General features: G+C 41.8%; 1 protein-coding gene across 1 annotated transcript in view; it reads left to right on the top strand.

The window, feature by feature from the left end:
* ITPR2 (inositol 1,4,5-trisphosphate receptor type 2) overlaps positions 1 to 20624 on the top strand; it is a 436558-nt gene extending 415934 nt beyond the window's left edge. The window contains exons 56-57 of the mRNA XM_045828972.1: positions 18608 to 18769; positions 19611 to 20624. Coding sequence (XP_045684928.1) covers positions 18608 to 18769; positions 19611 to 19697 — 249 coding nt within the window. The 3' untranslated portion in view covers positions 19698 to 20624. The remainder of the gene's footprint in view (positions 1 to 18607; positions 18770 to 19610) is intronic.
* Positions 20625 to 26870: the final 6246 nt, after the last annotated feature.

Consider the following 26870-nt stretch of genomic DNA (forward strand, 5'->3'; position numbering starts at 1 on the left):
GTATTTTTATTTTTTAGTTTAAAAAAATTTATAGTTATCATAGTACATCAGATGATGTATGAGAATACAATGGTCTGACCTAAAAATGCTCCAATCAGAAATGCCTCCTGCGCAGGCGCCCGTGGTGGAGGCAGTAGTGGTAGAAGGGTTTCCCCTTGCTTTCCTCTCTTACTATTGCACCTGAACACCTTAGCTGCCCTGCACGCATAACATTGTCTTAATCAGACAAAACCGTTTCTAAGAAGCATCGTACTGAACCCTTTGAATGATAGATATTTACCTTTTAATTAAAACATTTTATTCCTTTAAGTAGTGCACAAACATTTTCCATAGTTTATTTTCCATAGGGAACCTTCTTTACCTTCTTTAATAAATGTACATTTATTTTAGAGTTTAAAACTGTAAACTCATATGTGTATATGTATGTATGTATATTTATATAAGGTGGTAAACAAACACGAACAAGTTAGGGTTTCAAGGCTGTCATGTGTCCTTAATGAAAATTGTGATCTATTACTTCTGAATTCCTAGGTCTTGAGTCTGAAGATATAATATGCCAAGGAAAAGTAACAATTTCATAAAAAATGATTCATGTAATTAAAGTTGCAGGAGCCATTTCTTGGATCCTGGCATATTTAGGGAATGTCAAATGCTTTACTCTTATATTAAAAATAGTGTTAGGTACTCAGGCTACAGGACTTACTAATTTAATTTTTATTCTGTTTAGTTTCATTGCTCATTTTCCTTTCCTCAAGTCCTCCGTGCTCAGACATGAAAACTGTCCGACTTGCTTTGAGCTTCCAGTTTAAGGTTGCTAGTCAACCCTGAAATACAACTGTGGCTTGCTTTGGTACTCGGGCTGAGCCAGCATGGTACCGGTCAGCTTCATTTCACAATTTATGTTCATTGCTGTCATTCCCAAATTATACCAGACAACTGTGGCTAGGATACTGCCTTGCCTAAAATGCCTTATCCCTGATCAAATGGGAATGCAATGATGTTGGGCTACTACCTGGGGAGGCTTACCCACTGCAAGTCACTGGATGATTTTTCAGGGACAGGGCTGCAGACAGGCCTTTTCTTAGGTGATAAATTGTAGATCCTGTACTAATCATTGCTCAGATTCTTGACACCGAAAGGGCACACGGAATGAATTGGGGTGGGAACACACTAATCAGAGATGTGATAAAGCAGAATGTGAATGCATTGATTTAACAAGATAAATTATAATACACAAGTGGAACAGCCACGCACGATGACTGGTCAGTGTATTTTTTCCTGAGAAGCAAGATTACAATCTGAAGGTTACTTAATAAGCAGAGGTTGGGAGCAGAGGGAGTTAGTTGGCTGCATGATATGCATATTTAGTGGATCATACTGAGTGAGGCTGATGCAGCCTCATCGCTGCACAGAGCTGTAGACTAGAGTTTAAAAGAGAACTTGAATTCTGTTCTGTCTTTCTGTTCCAGTGAGTCCTGGCTTTGCCACCTAACCAGCTCTGTGACCCTAAGAAACACCTGATCACTCTAGGTGTTGGTTTACTTCTCTGTCAACTGAGATAAGACTAGTTCCTAGGGCTATCGTGCAAGTCCATTCATTACCAACGACTTATGAAGCACGTGCTGTGTGCTGGGCATTATCTGAGGCACTGAAGAACAGCAGTAAACAAAACAAAAATCCCCACCCTCATGAAGTTGGTGTTGTAATAGCAGGTAATCAACAAAATAATAACATTGTATGCTACATGGTGAAGGATGCTGCAGACAAAAATAAAGCAGGGAAGGGAAAGTAGCCAGGGTGGTAGAGCTCCCACCATGTAGTTAAATGTAGTTAAATACATTGAAATAATAAATATAAATAGGACAGCACCTAAGCTCTCTCTGGTGTGGCTCAGTGGATTGAGCACTGGCCTGTGAACCTAAATATGACAGCACCTGGAGTATCACTTTTTTTTATTCTAACGTTATTGTTACCACTGCTCCTATTTTATCTTCCATGCGGAATGTGTGGAGTCTAGCCAGAAACCCTCAGGAGAGTGCTAGGCTCCAGCCAGTTCTGCTGCCCCCTGCCCCATTTGTTCCAAGCTGACTGTCTTCCTCTTGATTGCCAGAGCTGCCTTTAGATGTGTTCATTCCCCTGGTTAATTAACAGTTGGGTCTTTCTTTGTTCGGGAAGGCCTGTTATCCTTGAGGTATCCCTGTACACATTTCATTTATCAGCAGTTGACTTTTTACATCTAACCTTAAGCACTGTAGAGGTGTCTATACTTCAGAGTGATCCGTAGGACTCTTTCATAAGACAAGACCATATAAAGGATTGTGATACTTCATGATCCCCAGAGAAAGGGTCTTGGCACCCAGCAATATAAAGCTTGTATTCTAGTTCTAAGTTTCTCATTGTCTGTGTGACACTGGTGGAGCAATGGCAGTTATGTGCCTTAGTTTTCCCCCTTGTGTCTTGGGAACAGTTAGGGCTGCCCTTCGTGGGGTTCACAAGAGACTAAAATGAATAACAAACATGCAAAAGCAGTGACGTATTTAAAGTACTCTGTGATTGAAATAATACCAGCTTTTTGTACTTCATTTTTTTTTCCTACCTATTCCAATCACCCCCCCCCCCCCGCCCATCCCACAAACCTAAGTAGGAGTTGAGATGGTAAAGCACAGGCTTAGAGAATCTAAGGCTGCAAGGACTAGTTCAGCCTTGCAGTCCGGCTCAGCAATCGCTCTCCCAAGGGAGGATCAGAGAACAAAATTACCCAAGATCAACTGCCAGTCAGTTTTTTACCTTCTGTCTCCCGGTTACGCATCTTTTCAATTACATCATGAATTGCTGATGAGGAAAGTGAAGGCACTGACCAGGATACAAGAGAAGATACCTGTAAATGAGGTTGGATTGCTACATAACGGTTAGGCTTTAGTGTCAAGCCAAGAGACCAAAAGATTCGATTTTATAGGTTGGAAATGATAATGTTTAAGAAGAGGAGCAGCTTGTGATGGCGGTTTTATGGAATCCTGGCAGCCCTGTAGTAGAGGGAAGGGTGTTATATGAGAGACATAATAAAAATATCATTATAAGTGATCAGGGACAAACTAAAAACAGCAGACGGGGGAGTGATGATAGTAAAAGTCTAGTCACAATTATGCATGTGTGCCTGTAGCCCCCAAGTATCCGAATGCTTGCCAAGCACTAAACAGGGAAAAATCCAGGTGGTCCTATGGTGTATGCAACAGCAAGGAAACATGGAAAGACGTGTCTCCTAAAATGTTATATTGGCATTTATGCTCCAGAAGCACTGTGTAAATTGCTTTAGTTTTGATAAAGAATACCTTCTTTCCATCCCTGGGTTTGACCTTCAGCTCAGGCTGGAGGTAAATTGACAGTGACCGGCTCAGAGGGAGAACCTGTCCTGTGCTGTCGGGGACTGGGCAGGTGGCTCTCTGCTCTGTGCATCATTCAGTAACACTCAGCTGTGTGTGATTCCAGACTGTTGAATGGGCATTGGCACTTTCGCCCCCGCTGGAAGCCTAGGGATGCAGTGTTCTCCAGCCCCTGCGTCCCCAGCGACTTGGAAGCTGGGTGTATCAGGAAGGCCTCATTGCCTTGGGCAGTCATCATCAATGTATTAATTATGACAGGATTCCCTACAATAATGTGGTGATCCTGCGACTGAGGAAATAGCACAGGAGACTATTAAAAGTGGGATTTGGCTGATAGAAAGTTTATGTTGTACGTTGCATCAGCTACTTTTATCCTCTAAAATTTGGCTTTGCAAGAAAATGGTTCTCAGTATAAATAAGATTTTTCTAAATTAGCGGCTTAACCTGATGGCACACATCTAAATAATCTCTCCCTCACTTCTTGTACTAGGCATGCCATTGGGATGTTGCATGTCCCTGTATTTTGTGATGAAAATTGAGTCACACTCCCAGTGCATGTGGGGAAATTGTTACTCAAAGAAATCCTATAATTATTCCTTTAGGAAAGAAGCCTTTTGAAATGAATTTTAAATAACTTATTTTGTTTGGTGGGTTTTGCAAATCTGATTTTTATATATTGCATTAGTCAAAAAGCACCTGTATCTTAGATCAAAATAATTAGATGTTTTTTCTAGTCATGGGTAATTGTAGACAATCTAAACCAATACAATCTGTATTATATAGTTGTATTGCCAAATCATTCCCCACATTTTTTCACAAATTCAAAGAGAGTTATGAGGCAATGGGGCAGGAGGGACAAGGGTTGACTCTGATGAACAGAAATGTGGGGAATGATACATGTTTATATGATGCATAAATCATGATCAGGGATATAAATCCTAACCAAATACCTAAAAAATGTTGCATAGGTGTTTCTCTAATTCCTATTAAATGTGAGGCTATTGGTAGTATTCTTTTAAACTCTGAATAATTACCTAGAATTCCAAAAAATTATTCAACTTTGGGATAAACAGCTACAATGCCTTTTTAAAATACTTACACTGTCACACAAGGATGTAATCAAATTACATTAAAGTCATAAGAGAAAGAAAAAATATTCGTATCTGCCTGGTGAAATTTATAGGATGTTACAGAACATCTGTTGGAGAGCTAAGGATAAACTCAAGTTCTCAACAGGACCTTGGAACTCTTGGCTACCAATGCTGGCAAAACCATCAATTTTCCATTCCTGGCGACAAATTTGAAATCCAAATAAATCCTGTTTGTGAGGGCACTAAAAAGCCTTGTCAGCTCCGAAGTTCAGTAAGCATGCCTTCACTGGCAGCATATTGCAGCCACAAACCAGGCCAAAGTGCAGGCATCTCCTATAATCTAATTTTCAAGCGCAGAGTACAGCAAAGCCAAATATGGCTCCAAGGTCAGGGCTTCTTGAACACAGTTCACAGCATGACCATGGGCTTGGGTACCCGGCAAAACGAAAGGTCAGCATCACTTCCCCAAAACAGTGTGCCTTAAAGAGAGGTGATGACGAGAGAGGAGAATCACTTGAAGTATCAAAGTGGTTCTCTGCACCCATGAGTAAGATAAATTAAAAAAGAAGGAAGTAAAAGAAGACTAATAGTGTGTTTAGTAAAATACAAGGGCCAAAATAACCCTGGAAAAAAGCCTCTCTTTCAAGTCACGGTCCAGATATACAAACGGAGTCAGCTCTGACTGTGTGGGCACCACCCCTTAGGAAGCCTGACCACAGTTCTTGCAAAGAAACCGAGACAAAAATAGAATTCTTCCATTCCGAGGTAACCTCCCTTTTCTCTGTGTGTGTCAGTGATTTTCAAGCAGTAGATTTTGAAAGCCATAGCAACTTGAGGAATTTGCATTTTTAAAAAGTGGGCATGTATAGGCAAAGATTGTATTTGCAGATACGGAACAAATGAATAGGCTCCTCGTTTCCACAAGGTTACTAAGCAGTGGGGTGGGAAAGAGTGGAGGGAAAACCCTCCAAAACTCCCAAATAGCAATTGATGTGGGAAAATTTAAAAGCTGAAGTCAGGGTGACTCCGTGTTCTTGTCTCTGAAAATCTGTGGACTTGAGGGATGTCATCATCCCCTGAGGCCTGTTACTGAGCCCTCCTCCCACTCTCTCATTCTCTTTGCCCCAAACATATGTTCCTGCCTGCTACACCCTCACAGCCCTGCCCTATTCCCATTCCATCGTCCACCCACCAGAAGCTTGTGCATGGCATTTGTTTTTCTACAGCATTTTATCAACTCCTGACAGAAATCCTAAAAGACAGGCTTTATTACCCCATTTTCAGAGGAAGAAACTTAAATAATAATGTCCTCCCATCATACATCTAATGAGAGGCAAAGCTGGGATTCAGAGAATGTGAAACTGGAAAAGCCAGTGTATGCTGCCTGTCACCTACCAGACCCAATAAGCAGAGACAGGGGTTGAGTCTTTACTGGTGCTTTACTCAGGTGGCTGTCGATCTGAGAAGACAGCGGGTTATGTACCCTGACAGACCATCTTAAATTCCATTTTAAACCTACCCTTTTTATAAAGAGAAAAATGGTGTAGATAAAGGGTTCGGAATCCAGGGAAAAAGTTAATCAGATGAAAGCTGCAGCATTCTTTCATCTGTGCCCTGGGCGGTGGGCGTCTCACCCTGGAGCACACTGGCTCAGATGCCATCTTGGATTGCTTGCAGTCCCCCTGAGACACAGAGGTGGAACTGCTTATGGTCTCCTGGAGTCAGGGTGGGTCACACCTTCAGTTCCTGGAACAGTAGCTTTGACATGCATTGGTAACTAAGATTATTAGCTATTACCTAAACTAAAAGTTTCCAACTCTTGAGTCCCACATCAAATAGGTTGCCTTCAAAACTCCTCCCTTTTAGATCATTGCCCGCTCTCTGGGGTCCCTGCACATTTAAGCGTGCTCATGGTTGGGTGCTGTCCAGAGTGGTTTCACCTTGGTGAGTGTTTCCGCAGAGCAGAGACCTTCCCGCTCACGGCACAAGCCACTTCACCTTTTACTGAATGTTCCTCACCTCCGGACCCTGTAAAAGAGCAGTAGCAGTAGCAGAATACTCTTCTCCTTCTGCATCCTCCATTTTGGCTCTTCCAGGTACTCCGCTAGCATTCACTGACAGCCTGCTGCTGTGTGCCAGACACCGTGCTAGGCGCTAAGAACAGTTGAGACGAAGCCCTGCTCTCCTAGAACTTGCACTCCATTTTTGGAAACAGACAAGAATATAATGTAGGTCATGTCAGGAAACAATGAGGAAAAACAAAGCAAGTGAAAGGAGTAGAGAGGGACGGAGATATATTAGATTGCATTGTCAAGGACAGCCTCTCTGGGGAGCTAATGTCTGGGTAGATGGGGTAAGTGAGCAAGCTGTGGAAAGATCTAGGGGTCAGCCAAAGCCAGTCCCTGGCAGGAATGGGCAGGACGTGAGGGAGAACTAGCAGGGTGGCCACATGGCGGGAGCCACTGAGGAAGGTAGATGACAGCCAAGGATGCAGGAGGACCAAGAGTGAGTCACATAGGGTCCCCTAGACTAGGAAAGGCATTTAGATTTTAAGCTAGAAAAATTTGTTCTAAATAAATGTATCAGTGCTTCCACATTTTGATTCAGCATCATCGATTATTGTACTAAACAAACTTCACCCTTGACAAGGGAATGGGTAAAACACACTGGAGCAAATAGTTTAAACCACAGAAAATTCACAGGCCGGTGGATTTCAAATTGCTCTGAACCCCTCAGGCAGAACAGGGAGGGAGTAAAGAGAGAATTTATTTAAGATCACAATCAAACATCATCCTTTTTCACTTTGTTCTTTTGCCATAAACACACCCTGGATAAATCTTTATGCCTTGCACGGTCATATCCTCAGTGTGTACATAACTGTAGGCCTCTGAGTGTGTTCTGTCATCTGTAGCTCTTTTAAAACAGTCCAGTCAAACAGCCACTATTTACAGGTCTCAGACCAGCAACACTTAGCAAAATTAGAGGCCCAACTAGCCCAGTTTCCTGGTCACTTGTCTACTGCTTTAATGGCGACCTGCCCCTCTTACCATCTGCAGTAGCTGATGGCCACATGGCCCACCACCAGAGGCGCTGAACAGAGTTGGTGCCTATTCTGACCCCTGCTATTCCATTTCAACCCTGACTAGGGGTATGCAGTTCAGTTCTGGCACCAACCACCCAGAGTTAGCACAAGCCCTATAAGTTAGAGGGTGTGATCCCCAACCTCACTGTCCTTACTTCAGACACCACTGTGCTTGGGGGTCCCCCACCACTAACACTTCTGACAGACTGGCTATAATTTCAGCGGTTCCCACAATCCCCTCGGGTTCATTTGTTCACTAGAGCAACTCACAGAACTCAGGAAGGCATATATTTATGTTTACAGTTTCATTATAAAGGGTACACGTCAGAAAGACCAGCTCAAAAAAGAGGCACAGGGGATGAGGTCTGGGAGGGAATACAGGGCTTCCACACTTTCTCCCATGGAATCCAGGTACGTCATCTTTTCTGCATATCAGTGTGTTTACAAACCAGAAGTTCCACTGAGCCCCAGTGTTCAGAGCTGTTATTAGGCTTTTATTGCATAGGTCTGATAGATTGAATCATGGGCCACGTGATTGAACTTACCTTCAGCCTCCCTCGCCTCCCCGGAGGTTGGGTTTGCTCAAAGCCCTAACCCTCTAATACTTGTGCTTGGTCTTTCCAGTGACTAGCCCCCATCCTGAAGCTATCTTGGGGCCCACCAGGTGTCACCTCATTAGCATAAACTCAGGTGTTATCCAGGAAACTTGCGGATAACAAAGACATTGCTATTATTCAGGAAATTCCAAGGATTTCTCAGGAGTGTCCAACCTGGGGCCCGTGGGCCACATGAACCCAGGATGTGGCCCAACACAAAATCGTAAATTTACTTAATGAGATTTTTTTGTTATTATGTATCACAGTGTAAGTAGTGTGTGGCCCAAGATAACTCTTCTTCATCCAGTGTGACCCAGAGACACCAAAAGTTTAGACACCCTGAAATTTTAGAGCCTTCTCTTAGAGACCAGGGACAAAGACCAGTCAGGTCATTTATCATACAACAGTGTCCCAGCCAGGGAGGGTGACGAACCTGGGAGTGGGCGGGTCTGCAGTAAGGAGCGGGGTAATGGAGGAAGGAGCAAGTTGGAGGAAAGATGTGAGGTTAAAATTGCCCAAGCTGTTATGTGGACCATTAACACATGTATATATGCCCATATTTTGCCATGTGTGATGCACACTTTTTTGTCCAAATATTTGAGTGAAAAATAAGGATGCACATTATACATGGGTATAATGATTACATACCATGGGTATAATAATCCCATGTATAATGCACACAAAAGGTGGGTATGCATTGAACATGGCAAAATACAGCACATGGTTTCCACTCTTGAGATGTGCATCATCTCATTAGAGAAGCAAGATATAAACTTACATTAGGAAGCAATTTAAAAGTTGGTCTCCCTGGCCGGGTAACTCAGTTGGTTAGAGGTTGTCTTGATACACCAAAGTTGCAGGTTGGATCCCTGGTCAGGGTACATATAAGAATCAACCAATGAATGAATAAATAAGTGGAACAACAAATTCATCTCTCTCTTTCCCTCTCCCCCTTCTCTCTCTCTCTAAAATCAGTAAATTAAAAATAATGCCTATGTTCATTATAAAATGTCTCAGGGCAGTATCTGAGTTCTCATGAGCAGGGGAGCATCTGTGTACATCAGCTGATCATAACCAGACATGGTATTTTATTGACTGTCTCTATCGTGTGCCGGAAACAAGTTTTACATGTAGGAATCGCTTCAGCATTTGTTTTGATCTTTTAAGTCTTCTCTCAGATTGCTGTTCTATAAAAACAAATAACAAGGAAGTGTTTCAGATGTGGAAAAATGGACAAAATGCATAAAGCCTGAATAGTGTCAGCTGAAAAATTGGGGAATTTATTTGTGAAATTGCATAAAAATGAGAAATGCAATACCTGCCGCATGATCAATGATTGTTTCTACATTGCATTTGTGTCAAACTGCTCTGTGACTCATGACTGCAGTTCCTGCTCATGAATCCTTTGTGTCTTTTATGCCTTGGCATCTTATCACTATAATCAGCCTAGGAACCATTGTTCACAAAGAGCCACCCACCATCTTCTGGAGTTACAGCATACCATACTTTTGTTTCCGCCTCCCCGTGTCCTGGGCAGCCATAGCTCTGCCCCATTGGAAGTTTCCCTTGTTCATCCTACTTGAAATTACCTCATGTACCAGCTGCTTGGCAGAGCTGTGTGTCATCACCTACAGCCGCTGGGCTCCTTGTATTCAGAACAGCTATGGACCCAGTTAGTCAGCTGTAGATGCATTGGCAGCCATAGTAAGCTCCTTTCAAGCTGTGCACCATCCTGTAGTTGTTCCAAGTCCCAAAGCCAGCTAGTCCGTGGTCACTGCTATCCTCTGCAAAGCTATAATCTAACTTAGAGTTCAGTCTCATTTTGACATCCTGCCCTGCTTGCCCCATCCCAGAACATAGTGGTTTGGACTCAAGTTAGATTTTTTTTTAAATTCAGCATCCCTAAATCCACATGATGTTCTATTTGAAGAATCTAGTGAAGAAATTTTAGCTCTTTGATGCTAATGAACAGTTTGGCCTGAGTGTAGTAAGATTTCTTGGGTACAACTTGGCACATCATCGTGGTCCAACTTTGAATTTATTGTTAGGTCTCAGCGTTGTGTTGACCTGAAAGAGCCACTCCCAGCCTTTATCATGATCATGCTCCCGCTCTTGGTGATAGACTTCTGAAACAATTCTGAGAGCGGTAGAGAGGCCAGTGATGGTTAAAAAAAAAAAAAGATGAAACAAAAACCTAAGGATAAAAATAAAAACCTAAGGATAAAAATTGAATTGTTTAGGGAAGGTCATTGGAATTAAGAAATTTTAGAGGGGTATTAATATCCATCTACTTTGTATGAGAAAAAGAAATAATTGATAAAAATGAAATGAGAGTATTAAGTATGGACTACTCCCATGAGAAATGTATCAAAATCCATTTTTATAAGCAACTTACAAGTGACCTAAATACTTGTGAATTCCTAGTAGATAATACCTTAGACTCATCCTCTCAGCAATTTACATACATAAACACAATTTTCTAATCTATATAGGCTGCCCAGAGACTGTTACAGAACTCTTTCATTTTCCTAACTAGTTGGTCCAGGTATCATAAATTATAGTCCCGAATTTAATGGAACCCAAAGGGACCGTAGTTTTGACTGGAACAGTCCCAGTTATGCGATTGACTCTGCAAAGTTTTTAATCACACTCCTTTCATTCTCAGCGGTGTCCCTGTTTAGCCAACAAATTATGTGATCACTCAAAGTGTAACATGAATACAGTTAAGGATTTACTTTAAGGTTCATCCAATGATTAGTGATGTTAAGATATTACCCATTTGGTCTTGAACTATCTAGAGTGGTGGCTCTGAAATTCAGTGCATATCAGAATCACCATTGGGGCTCATTAAACACAGTTACTGGGCCCCAACCTCAGAGTTTCTGAATCTGTAGGTCTGGGGCATGGCCTGAGAATTTGCATGTCTAACCATTTCCCAGTGATGTCCCTGCTGCTGGCCCAGGGGAGACACACTTGGAAAACCACCGACCCTTTCCCTCCGCTTGGCTAGTATTTTGAAGACAAGGGGACAGACTTAAGGATAGACTGAACATGTTAAAAGAACAATTTGATAAAATGTCTTAATATCAGGGACTAGTAAACAACACATCAGCTGGCAAGCTGGCCAACTGCAAGTGCAGTTTAATCAGATTTTGGCATTTAGAGCTCTGCCGTGATGACCACATGCTGGATGGACCCTTCACTGAGCTACCCTGTGCAATTTTAAGATTTGGTGACTATTCTTTAAGAAGTTTGCTCTCCACAGGGGGCAGGGGGAGGCATTTTTCTTTTTATTCCAAAGGAGGAATTTAGATAGTCTTTTAGAAGATTTACCCATTTCTTTGTGTGAGACAAACCTGTATGTGCTATACATATATGCCCATACACGTACATATATGTGAAGGAAAAAGGCAGTGAAATTCAAATAGCAATAGATACAGTTACCAAAATAGATTTTAATTCCATTTATGTGTTGCTCTTGACTCTAGTGTTAAAAGATTTCTGGGAACCTTTTTCCTCTAGAAATAGTATTTTCTGTATAGGCTTTGTGTGTGTTTGAGTGTGTGACTTTCCTTGAGCTCTACATGCAAATTTATTATTCTTTTTAAAAAATAAATTTGTTATTTTTAATTCTCCTTCTAATAAATTACATACAGTGAAGTTGAATGTGATGATTATATTTGAAAGAAGTTTCAGGAGAGTCCTGTCAAAACATCAGACAGAACTTAAAGAAAGCTGTTTTGATTTACATTTGAAAAAGAAATTTATCATTTATTTGTCAACCCAGGAACTGCGTTTTAATTTCAAAGGACACAGCTGGATCCTTTCTCTCACCTTTAGGCCCTAGTTTGTCAGACAAGAGTGTTTTCCAGCCCTTCCCTCCTCACATACCTGAGGTCTGCATCTGAACTCCTGTGAGGACAGCCTATGTGTTGCCATCACTGAGTAACACTTGTCATATACATGGGGCATGTTCACCAGGCATGTTCACCAGGCGTGAGGCTAGAAACCCAGATGACAGTATTATGGGTGTCCCTTAAATATCTGAGATAACGCCTAGCCTGCCAGCAAGGGCACCAGGTTAGTACAAGGGCGGGCAAGAAGCCCACCTCGCCCCCACTTCATTGAGCAATTAATGGGATGAGGTAATGAAGCACTCACCCTTAGCCAAACTGGTTACTGTGACTTCAGAAAAGAACACTGGTTCCAGATCATCTTCCTAAGGCTGAAGGTCCAGGAAACCAGAAATGGTGTCTTTCCCTCTGGGACCTTCCAGTAAGCAGGTGGTATCAGCATTGCTCACGTTCCTTTTGAGAACCATTTCTGCGGACCCCTTCAAACCAAAAGTGCAAAGAGGGGAATGCAGGGGCCATATCGAGGCTTTGGGGAATGGGTATGCTTGTTAGCCTAGGAAGCTGTGCATAGGATTTTAGAATGGAAATGTAGTATAAACATAAGGCTTAGAAGAAAATGGTAACCAGAAAAACCTTAGCAAATGGCCTTGTAACAGCACATTCTAAGTGTCATCAGAGAGTCTAGAAGCAGAGGTGAAGGTAGATATGAAATGGTTTATTGATATTCCACTCCAATACAATGCATGGTATGTTCAATGTGTTACCCCTCAATAGCAATCTATTGCAGCACTCGGCAAAATTGCAGTGAACATAAAGTGTTGATGTGTTTCTATCACTGCATATGCATCTCTGATATAATGCCTGAAAGGTGTGTTTCTGGTTTTCTTTTTATTTTATTTTATTTACTTACTTTTTTAAGAGAGAGAGACATCAATTTGTTCTTTCATTTATTTAGGCATTCATTGGTTGAATCCTATATGTGCCCTGACCAGGGATTGAACCTGCAACCTTGGTGTACTGGGACAATGCTCCAACTAACTGAGATACCCAGCCAAGGCTGTTTTTGATTTTCAACAAATAAGTCCTTCAGTACATCCCAGAAGAAGTAATCAAGGGGTTCAAGTCATATGTAATTTTTTTTCTTCACTATAGTCTCTATTTTCTTTGGCAAGTTCAGACACTAAGCTGTGACATCTCCATGACACACGAAGTAGTTGGGTGCAGGGAAAGACAGACAGGATATCCAGTTACACAAGGTAGAGGCCAAAGTCTGGCCCCGCTGGTTGTTACACCTGTGTGACCTCAGGCAGGTCACCAATCCTCTTCCTGCCTCAGCATTGCCATCTGTAAAATGGGAGTGTTCACAGTCTCCACCCAATGGAGTTATTGTGGGTGTGGGCTGTAGCAGGACAGACGTGCCTGACACTTGTGAGGCAGCCAACAAATGGCATATGTCATTGTAATATAGAACCCCAATGCTTGCTTTCTCTTTAGCTTACAAACAGGCAGCTTCTGATGTGCATCTAGTAGAGCTAAAAAGATATAAGACAGTCCCTCCAATGGTTTGGTTCACTGAAACCAGTCTCATTAGTTTTTCATCTCATTCTGATGCAGAGTGAAATTACTATAGTCTTTACATGCTCTTAAGCCTGGGGTCCATTAATCATCAATAGGGACGGATTATATGTATGAGAGCCAGTCCACTATGTAATTTGGAACAACTTGTCCAGAAGTGGAAATTAAGTGCAGGGACATCTGCTGCTGTGTTGTAAGACCTCAAGGAAACCTACACTTTCTAGGTTTCAGGCTGGGAATTTATAATATGATGAGCTTGGGTTCTGTGGTTTCAAGGTTGCCTCTAGCCTAAATGCTCTGTTTCTGTTAGCTCACTTGGCAAACTGGAGATTTGTCTCAGCAATTTGATTTTTAAAGTTTGCCTTGAATTCATAGCTCACAGAAAGACAAGCAGGAAGAAACATAGAGACACCTAGGGTAACATGCTGGTTTTACAGATAAGGAAGTGGGGACCCAGAGAGTAAGGCTTTTTTTCCCCCTTATATCATATAACTAGTTTTTGGCTGAGCTAAAACCAGAACCCAGGTGTCCTGACTCCTATCTTGGTGCTCTTTGCGTTATTCCACATTGCCTCTTCCCTGTAAATGGATATTCACCTTTAATAACCACATATGAAAACAAAACACAGCTAAGCTTTGACTGACACTGACAACCTAACATTGTATTGAGTAAGTACAAAATTAAATAAGCAAGTTGATCTGACTGCTGGAAGGACTATTTGAAAGATTTTTATACTTCTCTTTATCCATCTTCTGGTCATCTGGGAAAATACAATATTATTAGAATTTGGGGATAGCAAGATGGTTATGGTTAGCATGCTCTGTGTGTCCATCTTCAGAGATGTGACTAGTTTATCTCAGGGCTCTGCATTTTAAAAACCTTGAGAAGCTCTGAATTCCCACCCACCAAGTCACTAGGATCTCACTTTGTAACCTCCGAGTCTCACAGTTAACCTGCAACTTCCCTCACTTTATATTGCCCTGTGGTCAAATATTTTCATTCCTGGTGAAATAAGGAAATGATTTCATATTGACTAACCAAAGTCAACATGGGAGTCTGCTAATCATGGTCACGAGATGCACACAGCGCACATGAGTAACCGAGAACAAACCAGACCTGACTGCTTTGTTAGATGGCGGATGCACTGCAAGTCAGTGTGGTGAGGAAGTGGCGTCCTGTTCACTGGTCCCTGTTCTGCGTGTCTGTCCTAAGGTTCTGGTTTAGGCTCAAGTCCTGGCCTCAACTTCCTCACCCTGCCCATGCTGAGCCTTCCACAGAAGCCACTCATGGTGCCATTAGACAGAGAGAGGAACCTTTGGGTATTTAATTGGGAGCCACTGTCGATGGAAAAAGTGTATGCAGCAGTTATTCTAAGAACACTATTGTATTTTAGTTATTCTAGGGAAAAGGATGTACTTTGCACACAAATTTGAAGAAACATCAGTTACAGAAATTAGTTTTAAAAGATTGGTTTTATTCACAAAAAGAGGACAAAAACAATTTAGGTTGGTAATTTTTTTCCATTTTAGGGAGTGATGTAACACATTGAAGTAAAGTTCCTCAAAAATTAAGAAAAAGAACTACAAAACACTCCATATGGAAAAAAATCATAATTATACTTTTTTTTAGTTTCAGATTATGGTCAGTTGACACACAGAGGAAGGGAGCAGTGAAAACACAAAGCACACGAATGGGCGAGGAAAGATGGAGAAACACGCAAACACAGAACAGTCCAAGCAGCAAAGGAAAGATGAGAGAAACCAGAGGATTCAGAGAGAATGACTTTTAGGGACTGAGAGAAAGGATGACAAGCACCTGCTGTGTGGCTCTCCTTCCCAGTCCCTAGGCTCAGCTTGCCGTTGTTTTTACATCCTTTGATTGAAGTCTTTCTCTCCACATAGACTGTCCATTCTGTGAGCACAAGGGTTGCACTGGGCTTTTGCTCACCATTGTTTTCCCAGTGCTTAGCACAGACATAGTAACACAATAAGAATTAGTACATGAAGGGATGAACAAAGGAACCAGGGAAGCAAGAACGCGCAGGGAAGAAGAGTCCTGTGGTCCTAGGGCTGGGGTGATGCTCCCCTGGGAGCTGCTGCTGCTCCTCAGACGCAGACGAGGCTGATCCCAGTCCCTAAGAAAACTGCAGTAACGTCTCCTTGAAGACAGATCCTCACATATGTTCTCTTTGGCCAAGTTGGGATCTGCTAAGCATCTGAACAATGTTTTGCCTGTTCCTTTTGGAAACTCTCTAAAAGTTCATTTTTCACCATCCACACCTTGGGTATCACTTTGTCACCTGGTACCTTTTCCCCCCAGGCTCAGCTGCCTGAGGCGCTCAAACTTTCCCTTCCATCAACCCCCTGGAGTCCGCCCTGTTGCAGACCAGCCCTCCTCTGCCAGCACTCTGCCTCCTGGACTCTTTAAGCCAGCTGGCAGCAACTGCCCATGTTCCCAGCCGCTTGGTACTAAGGGCCGTAGAAGACGGTCAGCAGACTTGGCTCCACATTGCCAAGACATCACTGCATCTTCACCCTTCACGTTGGAACGTGCACTTGTCCAACCTTCCACATCACTGTCCTCTAATATCTCCTGTACATTCATCACAGATTCTGGCCCATGGCCACCCACAGCTTCCTAATCCACCCCAAGCACTGGCCTCCTTCAGGATGATTTCGAGGACTTTGTGCATGATTTATCCAAAAGATTAGCTCTGCTAATATATTGATTTTTAAAAATCATAATAAAGTATACACAACGTAAAAGTAATCATTGTAAGTGTACCAGTTTGTGGCATAGAGTACATTCACGTTGTTTTCCAATCATTACCACCATCCATCTCCAGAGAATTTTCATCTCCCCCAACTAAAACTCTGTACCTGTTAAATACAAACTCCCCAAATTCACTGACATTTTTTCAGATGCAAGGCACTCTCATTCTAGAATTTTCTTTTTCTAAAGTTGGTCTACTTTCAGAATTTTAATCTCCTGTCTTGCCAAGCAATCTCAATGCTCACAGATCTGGGTTGGGAACCCAGCTAAAACATTTGCTAGCCTCAGTTTCTTCACTGGTAAACTTCAGATAATAGATAATACTATACACAATTCACATGCCAAAGAGATTTAAAAAACTGAAGTTCATTGGGCTGTTGAAAGAACTCAGTGCACATAGAGCCTTCAGCTCAGTCTCTCCTCCACCCTTCCTTCCAGTCCCCACATTCACTGCTTTGCTGACATTCCTGGGCTGACATCCACACACCTTTGTCTTTCTGACACCCATTCCAGGGGACACAGCGTCCTCTCTCAGTCCGACTCTCTGCCTCCACTGCACGTCCACCTGGGCTGTTGGTGAACAGTAGTGGCTGCTGGGGTCACGACCAGCCACGGCCTTCCACTGCACTGGGCCATCCACCCTGCCTGCAGGCACTTCCTGGGCCCCCTGTTCAGCTTTAACAAGCAACCCTAGTGGATTTTGATACACACAGTGCGCTGTCCACTTTTCTCAGAGGGCTGTCCTAATCCACAAGCTCCTTGAGAGCAGACGATTTACCTCCTCTGATTTTCGTCTCTAAATACCTGGCAATAGATGTAAAAGGATTGATTGAATGAATGAATCTGGCTGTCACTTAGCATTTCTGAATAAGTTACCATTCTCCTTTGAAATGCTAATTAACTACAGCTGTTTAAATGCAGTTTAAAACTCTTCAATATGTTTTATCCTTAATCCTTTATCAGCCCTTTTCATTGTCACTGGGCATAGGAAACTATAAAAACTTGTTATTCTCAGACTAGGACAACTACCAAAATGAAAAAAGAACCGACCGAAGGCTAGAAGAGACTCAGACAGGAGTTCAGAGAGACAGAGGTTGGGCCTGCCCACAGTACCTTAGGGGAGGAAAGTACTCCATTGACTCATTCTCAGGATCTGTCAGGCAGAAGTCTTTGTAGCCACTTCAGTGGACTTTTCTGGGGTAGAAAGAAGCATAAACAGGAAGGTCGTAGCTGGGGATGTTGGAAGAAGGTGACTTGGAGAAATAGATGGGTCAGTAGGAATACCAACGGACAAGCCTAGTGGGTGGTGGAGACACTCCCCTGACTCAAACCCTAGCTCTCCCATTTCATAGTTTGTGACATGGGTCATTAAACTATTGGCGTCGTTTTGCTTCCTCATCTGTAAAATGGAGACAACATGATGTACTTTGCAAGCTTTTTTGAGGATTCAAAATGGAATATAAGTAATGCACAGTGATTCTGTGATGTTAGGCAATCAGGCAGAATTTCCAAGGGAGCTGGGTATCAGGTCAGCCCTTCTTTTCTACCACAATGGAGGGGAAGTGTGTGTGCACACACCGTGCGGGTGCACACATACACACACACCCCTGTATGCAGCCCACCTAGGAAAACAGAAGTAGTACCAACTATTGCCCTCTGGGGAAGTCTGCCCTTTCTGTAATAAAATGTTTCCAAAGGGGGCAGACAGAGTAGCCTAGGGCCATGCCCTCCCACTTCCCTCTTCCCCCAGCTGATCTCTGAGCTCATCTCGTGGAAGTGGGAGGCAAACTAGCGTGGGTGGCTGGAACTGAAACATCTCTTTGACCACCCTCCTATTCCTCCTCCCCTTTCTCTTTTGTGCGGAGAGGAAGGAGAAGCAGCTCAGGCCTACACTGTACTCCTGGAGCAGCTCTCCCTGGCTCCAGACCCCACCTTGTCTCTCTCTCATCAAGATTCGCTGGGCGCCTGAAAGGCTCAGGACCCTGCTCTAAATGTGTATCCGGAACCTCCCTGGGAACCCATAAGGAGTTGGTTGCAGTATTTAAGATCTTCCCCCAGCTCATGAAGATCAGTGTCTAACCCCCACTTCATTCCCACTCTCATCCCCTCCCCATCCCTGCCTAGAAAAAGTACTTTTTTCTTCAAGTGCTTAGAAACTGATTTATATGTTAATAATAATGAACACCTACAGTCTTTACAGAACTTCAGGCTCCCTTCCATACTTACTCCCTTCTTTCTGAACATGTATTTCTTTTAGGAGAAGAATTTGGACTGGTTTCCTCGGATGCGAGCCATGTCCCTCGTTAGCAATGAAGGTGACAGTGAGCAAAATGAGATTCGGAACCTGCAGGAGAAGCTGGAGTCGACCATGAGTCTGGTCAAACAGCTGTCAGGTCAGCTGGCAGAGCTCAAGGAGCAGGTCAGTGTGCTCAGGGCGATGGAGCTGGTGGGGGGAAATCGTTCACCACCTTGAGTGAGGGGAGACCCAGAGCCTCCCGGGAGCAAGCTGCGGAATTTATAAATTCCTATAAAGAAACTCTGTGTTGCACTGTTAGAACCACCTCTCCTGGGCGCAGACGATCCCCTGTCCTGGCGCAGAAGGGAGGCCACCAATCAGTGCTTCTCACTCTCCTTTCCTCTATCTCTAAAAGCAATGAAGACATGTCCTCAGGTGAGGATTAAAAAAAGAAGAAGAACCATCTCTCAGCAAGCAAAGGCTTCTACTTATCCACCTCCCCATCATGTGTGAACCTTCTGGTACTCAAGGGAGGAAAAAGGTGTACATGCCAAAATACAAAGACCTCTTTACACTTTTTTGATCAAAAATCATATTTTCTACCATCAGAGTAATTACTAAACTCATTGGAAAGGCAGATCATCATTAGTATCTGTCATTTCAATCCTATAATCAACCCTTTCATCAAGTAAAATTGCTAGCATCTGTAAAAATAATATCAAAAGTAACTGGTAGCTGTTAAAATGACTACGGTGATGATGATGAATATGTGACAGGCAAGGGCTGCTTTGAAAGAACCGTGGTTTCTGTTTCTTAACCACAGAGAGGGGTCTGCTTTGTTTTCTCTGTTTATGGAAATTCACTTAAAAATATTTTCCCTGTTCTGAATAAATATATTCTATATGATGCCAAACGGGCTGTAGGTACTTGGAAAATGTGGACCCCAAATGGTATGGCTCACCAGCACTGGGAAAGAATGAGGAAATAAGCTCAACACACACACGCTGTCTCTCTTTTTCCCCAGATGACAGAACAAAGGAAGAATAAGCAGAGACTGGGCTTTCTCGGATCAAACCCGCCCCACGTGAACCATCACATGCCACCACACTGATACCATGGGGGAGAGCCGTGACTAGCCTTTCATCAGTGTCCTGCCTGATCACTGAATAAAGAACTGAGATGGAAGAGAGTGAACAGTGCCTATTGTTGAAAAGTTAAAAACAACCAAGTGCCAAGATGTTGACTGGTTTAGCTCCGAGAACAATTTATAACTGTGTTTTTATGGTTGAGAAGACCAAACTTAAAATGCAGCCTCTAGAGAGCACACGTCACGTATTCTTCACACAGTGTGAAATAACTCGCTCACGTGGATGGAGAGGGTGGGAGAGACAGGGCTGGAGGGGTGCTGTGCAGGGAGAACTACCTTTTGCTAAGTTGGTAAGAGTCAGTTTTATCTTAAATGCTGACTGCACCCTTTGTCATGGTCGGTTGGACTTGCTTTCTTTTAATTATTGCATATAGGTCAGTGACACATGAAGTCACACTCGGGTGGCTAAGGTTTACTGTAGAAAATAACTGAAAAGATTAAAAATGAGAGTTGCAAAGAAAAATGTCACTGCTTCCAAACCGTAGCTGTCACTGAGCAATTTCCTAACATGCAACACGATGGATTTACGGCTCTAGCAGCTGGTGCTTCGGAGCTTCGGCCCCTCCAGCTGATGTCACAACGGGACTGTGAGCGCTCTCTCCCAGATTCGGACGGAGCTTTGTCAGTGTGGAGCACAAGAGGAGATTTTCATATAACTTGTTAAAGGCATGTTGTAAATCCTGTGTAGGCTCAGATTTTAAAAGATTTGGGGAAGAAACAGCTGACAGTAAGCCCCCGGGAAGACGTTTTTGAAAACATATGTGTGCTATTAAAATATATTGAGATTAATAAATGAAAATGCTTAAAGATGACGGGAAATTCTGAGAAACTTACGATGGCATTTTATAAATATGGAGTAAAAGCTATTTGATTTATGTTTGCTGTGCTTAAGGAACTGAGTGGTTTTATTCCTGCAGTTGGGGGGGAAAATCCAAGAAATTTATTGAATACTCAGAAAAATGCAGCATATCTATTTTAAACTGTATCAGTGAGAGCTTTTTGGAATGTAGAAAGATAATCATCTCTTCCCCAAATTGTTTTTATGTTAAATTATGCAACTAGAATTCGTGGCGGGAGAAATAACCTGCCATACTCATGTTATTCTTAGAACTGATGCTTTGAGAGTGTTGAAGCAAAACTGGGATAAGGAAAATGTGAGGAGAACCACTGTGTGGTCAGGGAGCGAGACACATGACACCACAGTCAGGAGATGCTTTGCGATGACCTTCCGGCCCCACCCCCACGAGACCTGAAAACTGCCTCCAGAGTCTGTAAGCTCTGACACTGTCACCACCAAAGTTGAAGTTCCAGACAAGATTTGCTATGATGATTTTTAAATCTTTTCAATTGGTTTAATATAGTTTAAGCTATTGGGTCATAAAGTTCTCAACTCATTGGTCTAGGTAGATTATAGAGGATGCCTGAACCAGTCCCTGTTAAAATCTATACTTGGAGTAAAACTGTTGAATTTTGAGCTGAGTCTCCTGGCACCCCCGCATCCCCAGTCCCTCCCCAAGTTAAGTGTTCTTCACACTGACATAATAGTATTTTTCCTGACCAGTTGCTGAGGGACCATGCCAAAGAGATGAAGAAACAGATACATATCTGCACACAGCACAGAACTTTGAACTCAGTAGGCAGTCCATAAATGTATGAGAATTCCACTGTGCATAATCACCTTTAATTCTTTATTAAAACTTTAAACTATATCACATACTTGGGTTTTTTTTAAATGGCTTGAAAACCAAAGTAGAACAAAGCCTCCATTATTTTAATCCAAAACCATCATTATAACAGCACTAGATGCAAAGTACAGTTCAAACTATTTTAATCAGGCAGAGAGTTTTGTGCACAGAGGAAAGAAAAGTGGTGTATTGAGCATATTCCAGTATAGGAACATACTGTTTCAATACAAAATCAAATATTTTTGATGTCTGGACATCAAGAGAATAAATTAACTTTTATGGAGAAGAGCAACCTGTCCTTTAGACATTGAACTGACTAGTTTTTTCTGAGACTGTGGTAGGGTTTTCCTGGGGACCAAGCCTTCAGGTTTGCAGCCACTCACCACATCACCACAGGCTGCCTCCTGTGGGAAGCGGCCTGCAGAGATTGCAGCCAACAGGAGTCTTACCTGCTCAGAACCGAAATATTTCTCACTTGTGTTTCTCTTTTCTGTCTGAAAACCTAGAGACTACAAGACAATTAACAAAAAAAATCAAACAAGGCATTTTGCAGGCTATTAATTCATGAAGAAGATAATGCAGAAATTTGATAGCTGATTTATATGTGTTATATATGTTTGTAATGCAACCAGAATATTTGACCTAGACAAGTATTAATTAACATTTTCATATTTATATAGTGACATTAAATACAATCATGCTTGATTTGGATGTTAAGGGGAGTGTTTTACTATTTAGTTGCTAAAATCCACATGAGGTTAAAGTTATCAGCTAATGCTGAATGTAATTTTTAATTTAAAAAAAAATTTATTTTCCCACATTGTCCATTCTAAGGCCCAATAGTTTAAGAAAGTATGTTTCCTAAATTAAAATATAATTTTTAGGTGAGAAAATGTATTATACTAAGACTATAATATTGATAAATAAATTGTATACATGTAAAATGATCATTTTCTACCTCTTAAAAAGTTAGTTTAGAAAAGGGCTTAGAAAGGCCCTTAAAAAGTTAGTTTAGAAAAGGGCTTAAAAAGTTAGTTTAGAAAACTGAAATTTTTCTATTGGTGAAGAGGATGCAGTTTCTAGTAGGTGGTTGATAATATCAGGAAGATATTTCACTCAAGTCAGAACTAACTGTGTTATTTCCATATTCTTATTGTTTTGATGGCTCTTATTAGTTTATAGTTGTTTTATTACAAACGGTAGTATAGTAAGGACCACCCCTACCTCTATTCCTGTCCTAGGACTGAGATGTGTAGAAAGACTGGGGATCTGAGGTCATGGAAGGTGAAGACTGGGACTTCCTATGATTAGGGAAAAGAAGGAGTATATGACAGATAACAGGAAGAAAGGGGCTTACCGTCCAGGGGCCCAGTAGATGGGGAGATAAGTAAGTAAATAGTACACGGACATAATGATGTACCAGAGTACAGACTCAAGAGATACTGCTTAAACGTACAGAGGACAGAGCTCTGTGGAAGAGGAGCTCTAAGAAACGTGTTCCCTCAGCTGGTCTTAAATCTATATAGAATAACAAATCAGCGTATTAAGGGTCTGGCCCACAGACCCTTTCCCCTATGCCATGACACATGATACAGTGTGAAGGGGGGTGGAGCAGGCATCTGAAGCAGAAGCACAGGACCCTGGTGAGTCGCTCAAATGGGTGAAACTGTGGAGTGCACACCGAGTGTAGGGAGTGCGAAGGCCATGGTGTGCTTTCTGTTTGCAAAATTTGATGACTAGTTTCAGTTTTTAGACAATCTCTGAGTCCAGTTGAGGCTCTCTAGTCACTCATTTGTTCTCTCTGAAATAATTGTAAAGCTATTCCATTTAGTAGAAGAAAATACCAAAACCAAGCACAGGAAATAAAATGCACGTGAAACTTGAGAATTCTGAACACAAATCCAGGTATCATCTCTGAACTGGCAGGTTTGCACAGACTTGAATAATTCATAAAATTATTCATAAAAAGTGCTTTGTTCATTTCATACCAAGTTTCTAAATAATTCCATCAGTATGAAAGTCATTATTATTGCTATTTTACATAGGGAAGCACGAGGGACAAAATGTTTGGTGACTCGAACTACACTGATGAACTAATCCTTATGGACCAATGTGCCCAGCACTGATGGGGAGTTGGCCAAAGCCCAAATTGGCAAACTCCTACTGGTGTGTTTGCATGTATATATATTCTCATTGTGTATGATACCCACACAGGCTTAGTGGACACATGTCCTTTGGTCATCTAGGATTTCCTGGTTGTTGACACCCAGCGCTTCGAATGACATTTCCCCTCAGATGAGAATGAAGCATGCGACAGCTGAAATCAAAATGAGTTGCATGAATCACATGCAAACCATGAATAGAATTCTCTGCTCATGTGGGCTTTTGCCAGTGTGCCACCGTTCCTTGAAGAAGTGTGGCAAGAGTTGTCTTGTTTTGTCTGAAATCAGAGGAAAGTTTGGAGGAGGGAAAGTGGACCATGAGTTCCTCCTCCAGTGAGAGATATTGGTGCAAAGGGCAGGAGTATGTGTGTGGAGAAGAGTGTGATGAATGTCAGCAAGTGACCCTGCCTCTGACTGGTCAACCTGGGCGGCTGAGGCTTCAGGGCACAGCCGCAGGCCAGAAATCAGTGAACTTTAGCCTCTCCTGTGTTCCTCCCAGACAGCAATGGTGCTAATGTATCACATGGAGTCGGCTACATGGCAAACAGAGAAACACAGAAGCCAAACTTTATGCAGATAGAAAATTGTAGGAACAAAGATCAGTTGTTGCATTCAGTTTGATTCAATTTAAATGAAAATTCTGGGTTTTATACTTCATTGTGGATTTTCCCCTAAAGGACCCTGTTCTTTTTTAACTCTGGTCCTTGGGGCAAAATCAGCTCTACATAGAACTGTCCTCACAACCATGGAAATGTGGACAACTCCGCCATCTATGGCAGCACATCCTTCCAAAGTTCTCCTCTCTAATTGATTTGTATAGGAAAAAGCTACTGAGGTGGTTCCCTGTTCTTGTAACTGTGCTTTTAGTTTTGTGTTTATAAGTGTCTTCCCTTTTGACAATTGCATCTGCCTTTTTGTATGCCATGACCTGTTCCTTCTCTTTAAATGTAGAGCAAATGTTTCTTTGTGATTCTGGTCTCCTCCACAGTGAATTCAAGTAAAATTTCTGTGAAGACAATACCTCACACATAGACACAACTTTATAAAAACTTAATGTATTTTATATTAAATGGGTTTTATCAGAGAAAAAATCATGACAGATAACATGGACTGAGAGATTCACAGTGGGATTTCACGCCATGCAGTCACGGGAAAGAACTGGTGAAGAGCTCTGTGGAAGGCTGGCGCTTCTGTGTCCAGACGTGGGCCTGGAGTAAGTCAGTCAGTGGGGCTGGCAGTCAGGGAGAAAAGTGGAGTGTGAAGCAGGGAAGAATGAAACTGGAAACCATAAAGACAAACACATTTGCATCTAGCTCTCAACATCTCCAAACGGCATAGCCCAGGGGACCTAAAAGGAAGCTGGTGGCCTTCACCATGGATTGCATGTGCATCTGACCCAGGACTCAGAGAAACTGAAGAAAAAGATCTGACAGGAACTGGAGGACTACAGGCTGGCAGCTGCCCCATGACAACCAGCTGAGCCAGGAGATCAGGCTGTGAGCTGCAGCCATGCCCTTGCCCATTCCTTCTGAACTTAGTAGCTGGAACTTCACTTCCACCTTCCAAATCTCATGAAAATATTTTCTTCTGGTCAAAATTAACCTGTAATCCTATGAGAAAGGGGATTCTGGGGAATGAAGTTTCAGCTAAGCCAGATTTACATAGAACAAAGCTACTCCACTGGAGTAGACCTAAATGTTCACCAATAGTGATGCTCCTTTTCATACTGGATGCACAAAAGACACATTTCCCAGCACCCATTGCAGTTGGGTAGAAACACATGACTAGTTATGACCAATGGATTGCAAGTGCAGTTGACAAGCTGAAGCAATAAAAAGTCCCTGGACAACCTCCAGTTTTCTCTCCCCTACATCATCCATGAAGGCCAAGATGGAACCAGCCTGAATCCCTGAGTCACTTCTTTGAAGGGAACTACCCTGGAGATTCTTGATACACACAGCGGAAGTGGTGTGAGTGAGAAATAAACTTTCATGTGTCAAACCATTGAAATTTTGGAGTTTTTTTGGTTGTTAAATAAATGAGCTTGGAGAGCATGTGATTGTTACTGTAACATTACTCTGCCTACCTGACTAATACAGATGTGTATAATGCACCAGAAAATTGACCCAAATATAAAGCTTCTGGGATGTATCTAATAAAACTGTAAAATGAACACCTATATATGCAAAATATTCATTATATCCTTAAATATAATTCAAAAATTGAATGCAGTCCAAAGGTCCTGTAATTTGAATATGTTTAAAAATTATGATTCACTCATAGGATCAAGTGGAAATCTATGAGAAGTGTATAAAATGAAGCAATGTTGGAAAACAGGATAAACTTAAAAGATGACTACAAATTATATATACACCATTAACTATATAAAAGCATGTTTCTCAAAAAGACTTGAACAAAATACTCTATATTTGCTTTAAAATAGCCATAGAATGATATTGTACATTATTTTCCTTTTCCTTGTGTTCCAAACTTTAGGTTTTAAAATTGACTTGGGTAGTTTAATAATATTTTTACAAGAAAATGAAAGTTGTATTAAGTCCAGCAAATGATTCTTATGAACAGATTATCCCAAACTCATTTACATTTTTATAGGATCAGTGGAACTGTAGAGTAGGTGAATACATAGCCAGAGTTTATACCGATTTCAACAAGACATTTAAGAAAACCTACAGGATACTACTATGGACAAGAGAAAAAAAATTTGTCCTTGATGAGAGTAGATTTCTGCACGTGGATGATTCTGCTAAATGTGACATTAGAGTAAAATATCCTTGGCCTATTGTTAGATCTCTGTCCTTGGCCTTTTCCTGACCAACATTTATTTCAATGTCTAGAATAAAGAAATAGATAGCAAAATTATAAAATGTGGAGATGACATAAAGTTGGGAAGTAGAGGGAACATGATGGATGACAGAGTAACAATAATGTCAGAAAACTGGAATGATGAACAAAGCTATTCTGATGAACTTTAACTGTGAGAAAGGTAAAGTTTGGCCCCAAAAAGCTCAGTTGCAAATATATAGGATACAACAGATAGCCATTTGTATAAAAATAAAACTTGGGATTCTAAATAACCTCTATGTCCATATTTATACAATCAGTTATTTTAACATGTTTATTTAGTGTTTATTATATTATAAAAAATATTGCAGTGATCCAGGCAAAATGTAATAAGGGTTTTATTTCACAGAGTAAGTAACTAGGGGTAGAAAGAGGGGTTACATATTTAAAAAGGGAGACTCTACAGAACTTGGTGTTCAATTGGGTGA

The sequence above is a fragment of the Phyllostomus hastatus genome, unplaced genomic scaffold (genome assembly GCF_019186645.2).
Source record: "Phyllostomus hastatus isolate PE091 unplaced genomic scaffold, TTU_PhHast_1.1 phas_scaffold_93, whole genome shotgun sequence".
NCBI classification, from domain to species: Eukaryota; Metazoa; Chordata; class Mammalia; order Chiroptera; family Phyllostomidae; genus Phyllostomus; species Phyllostomus hastatus.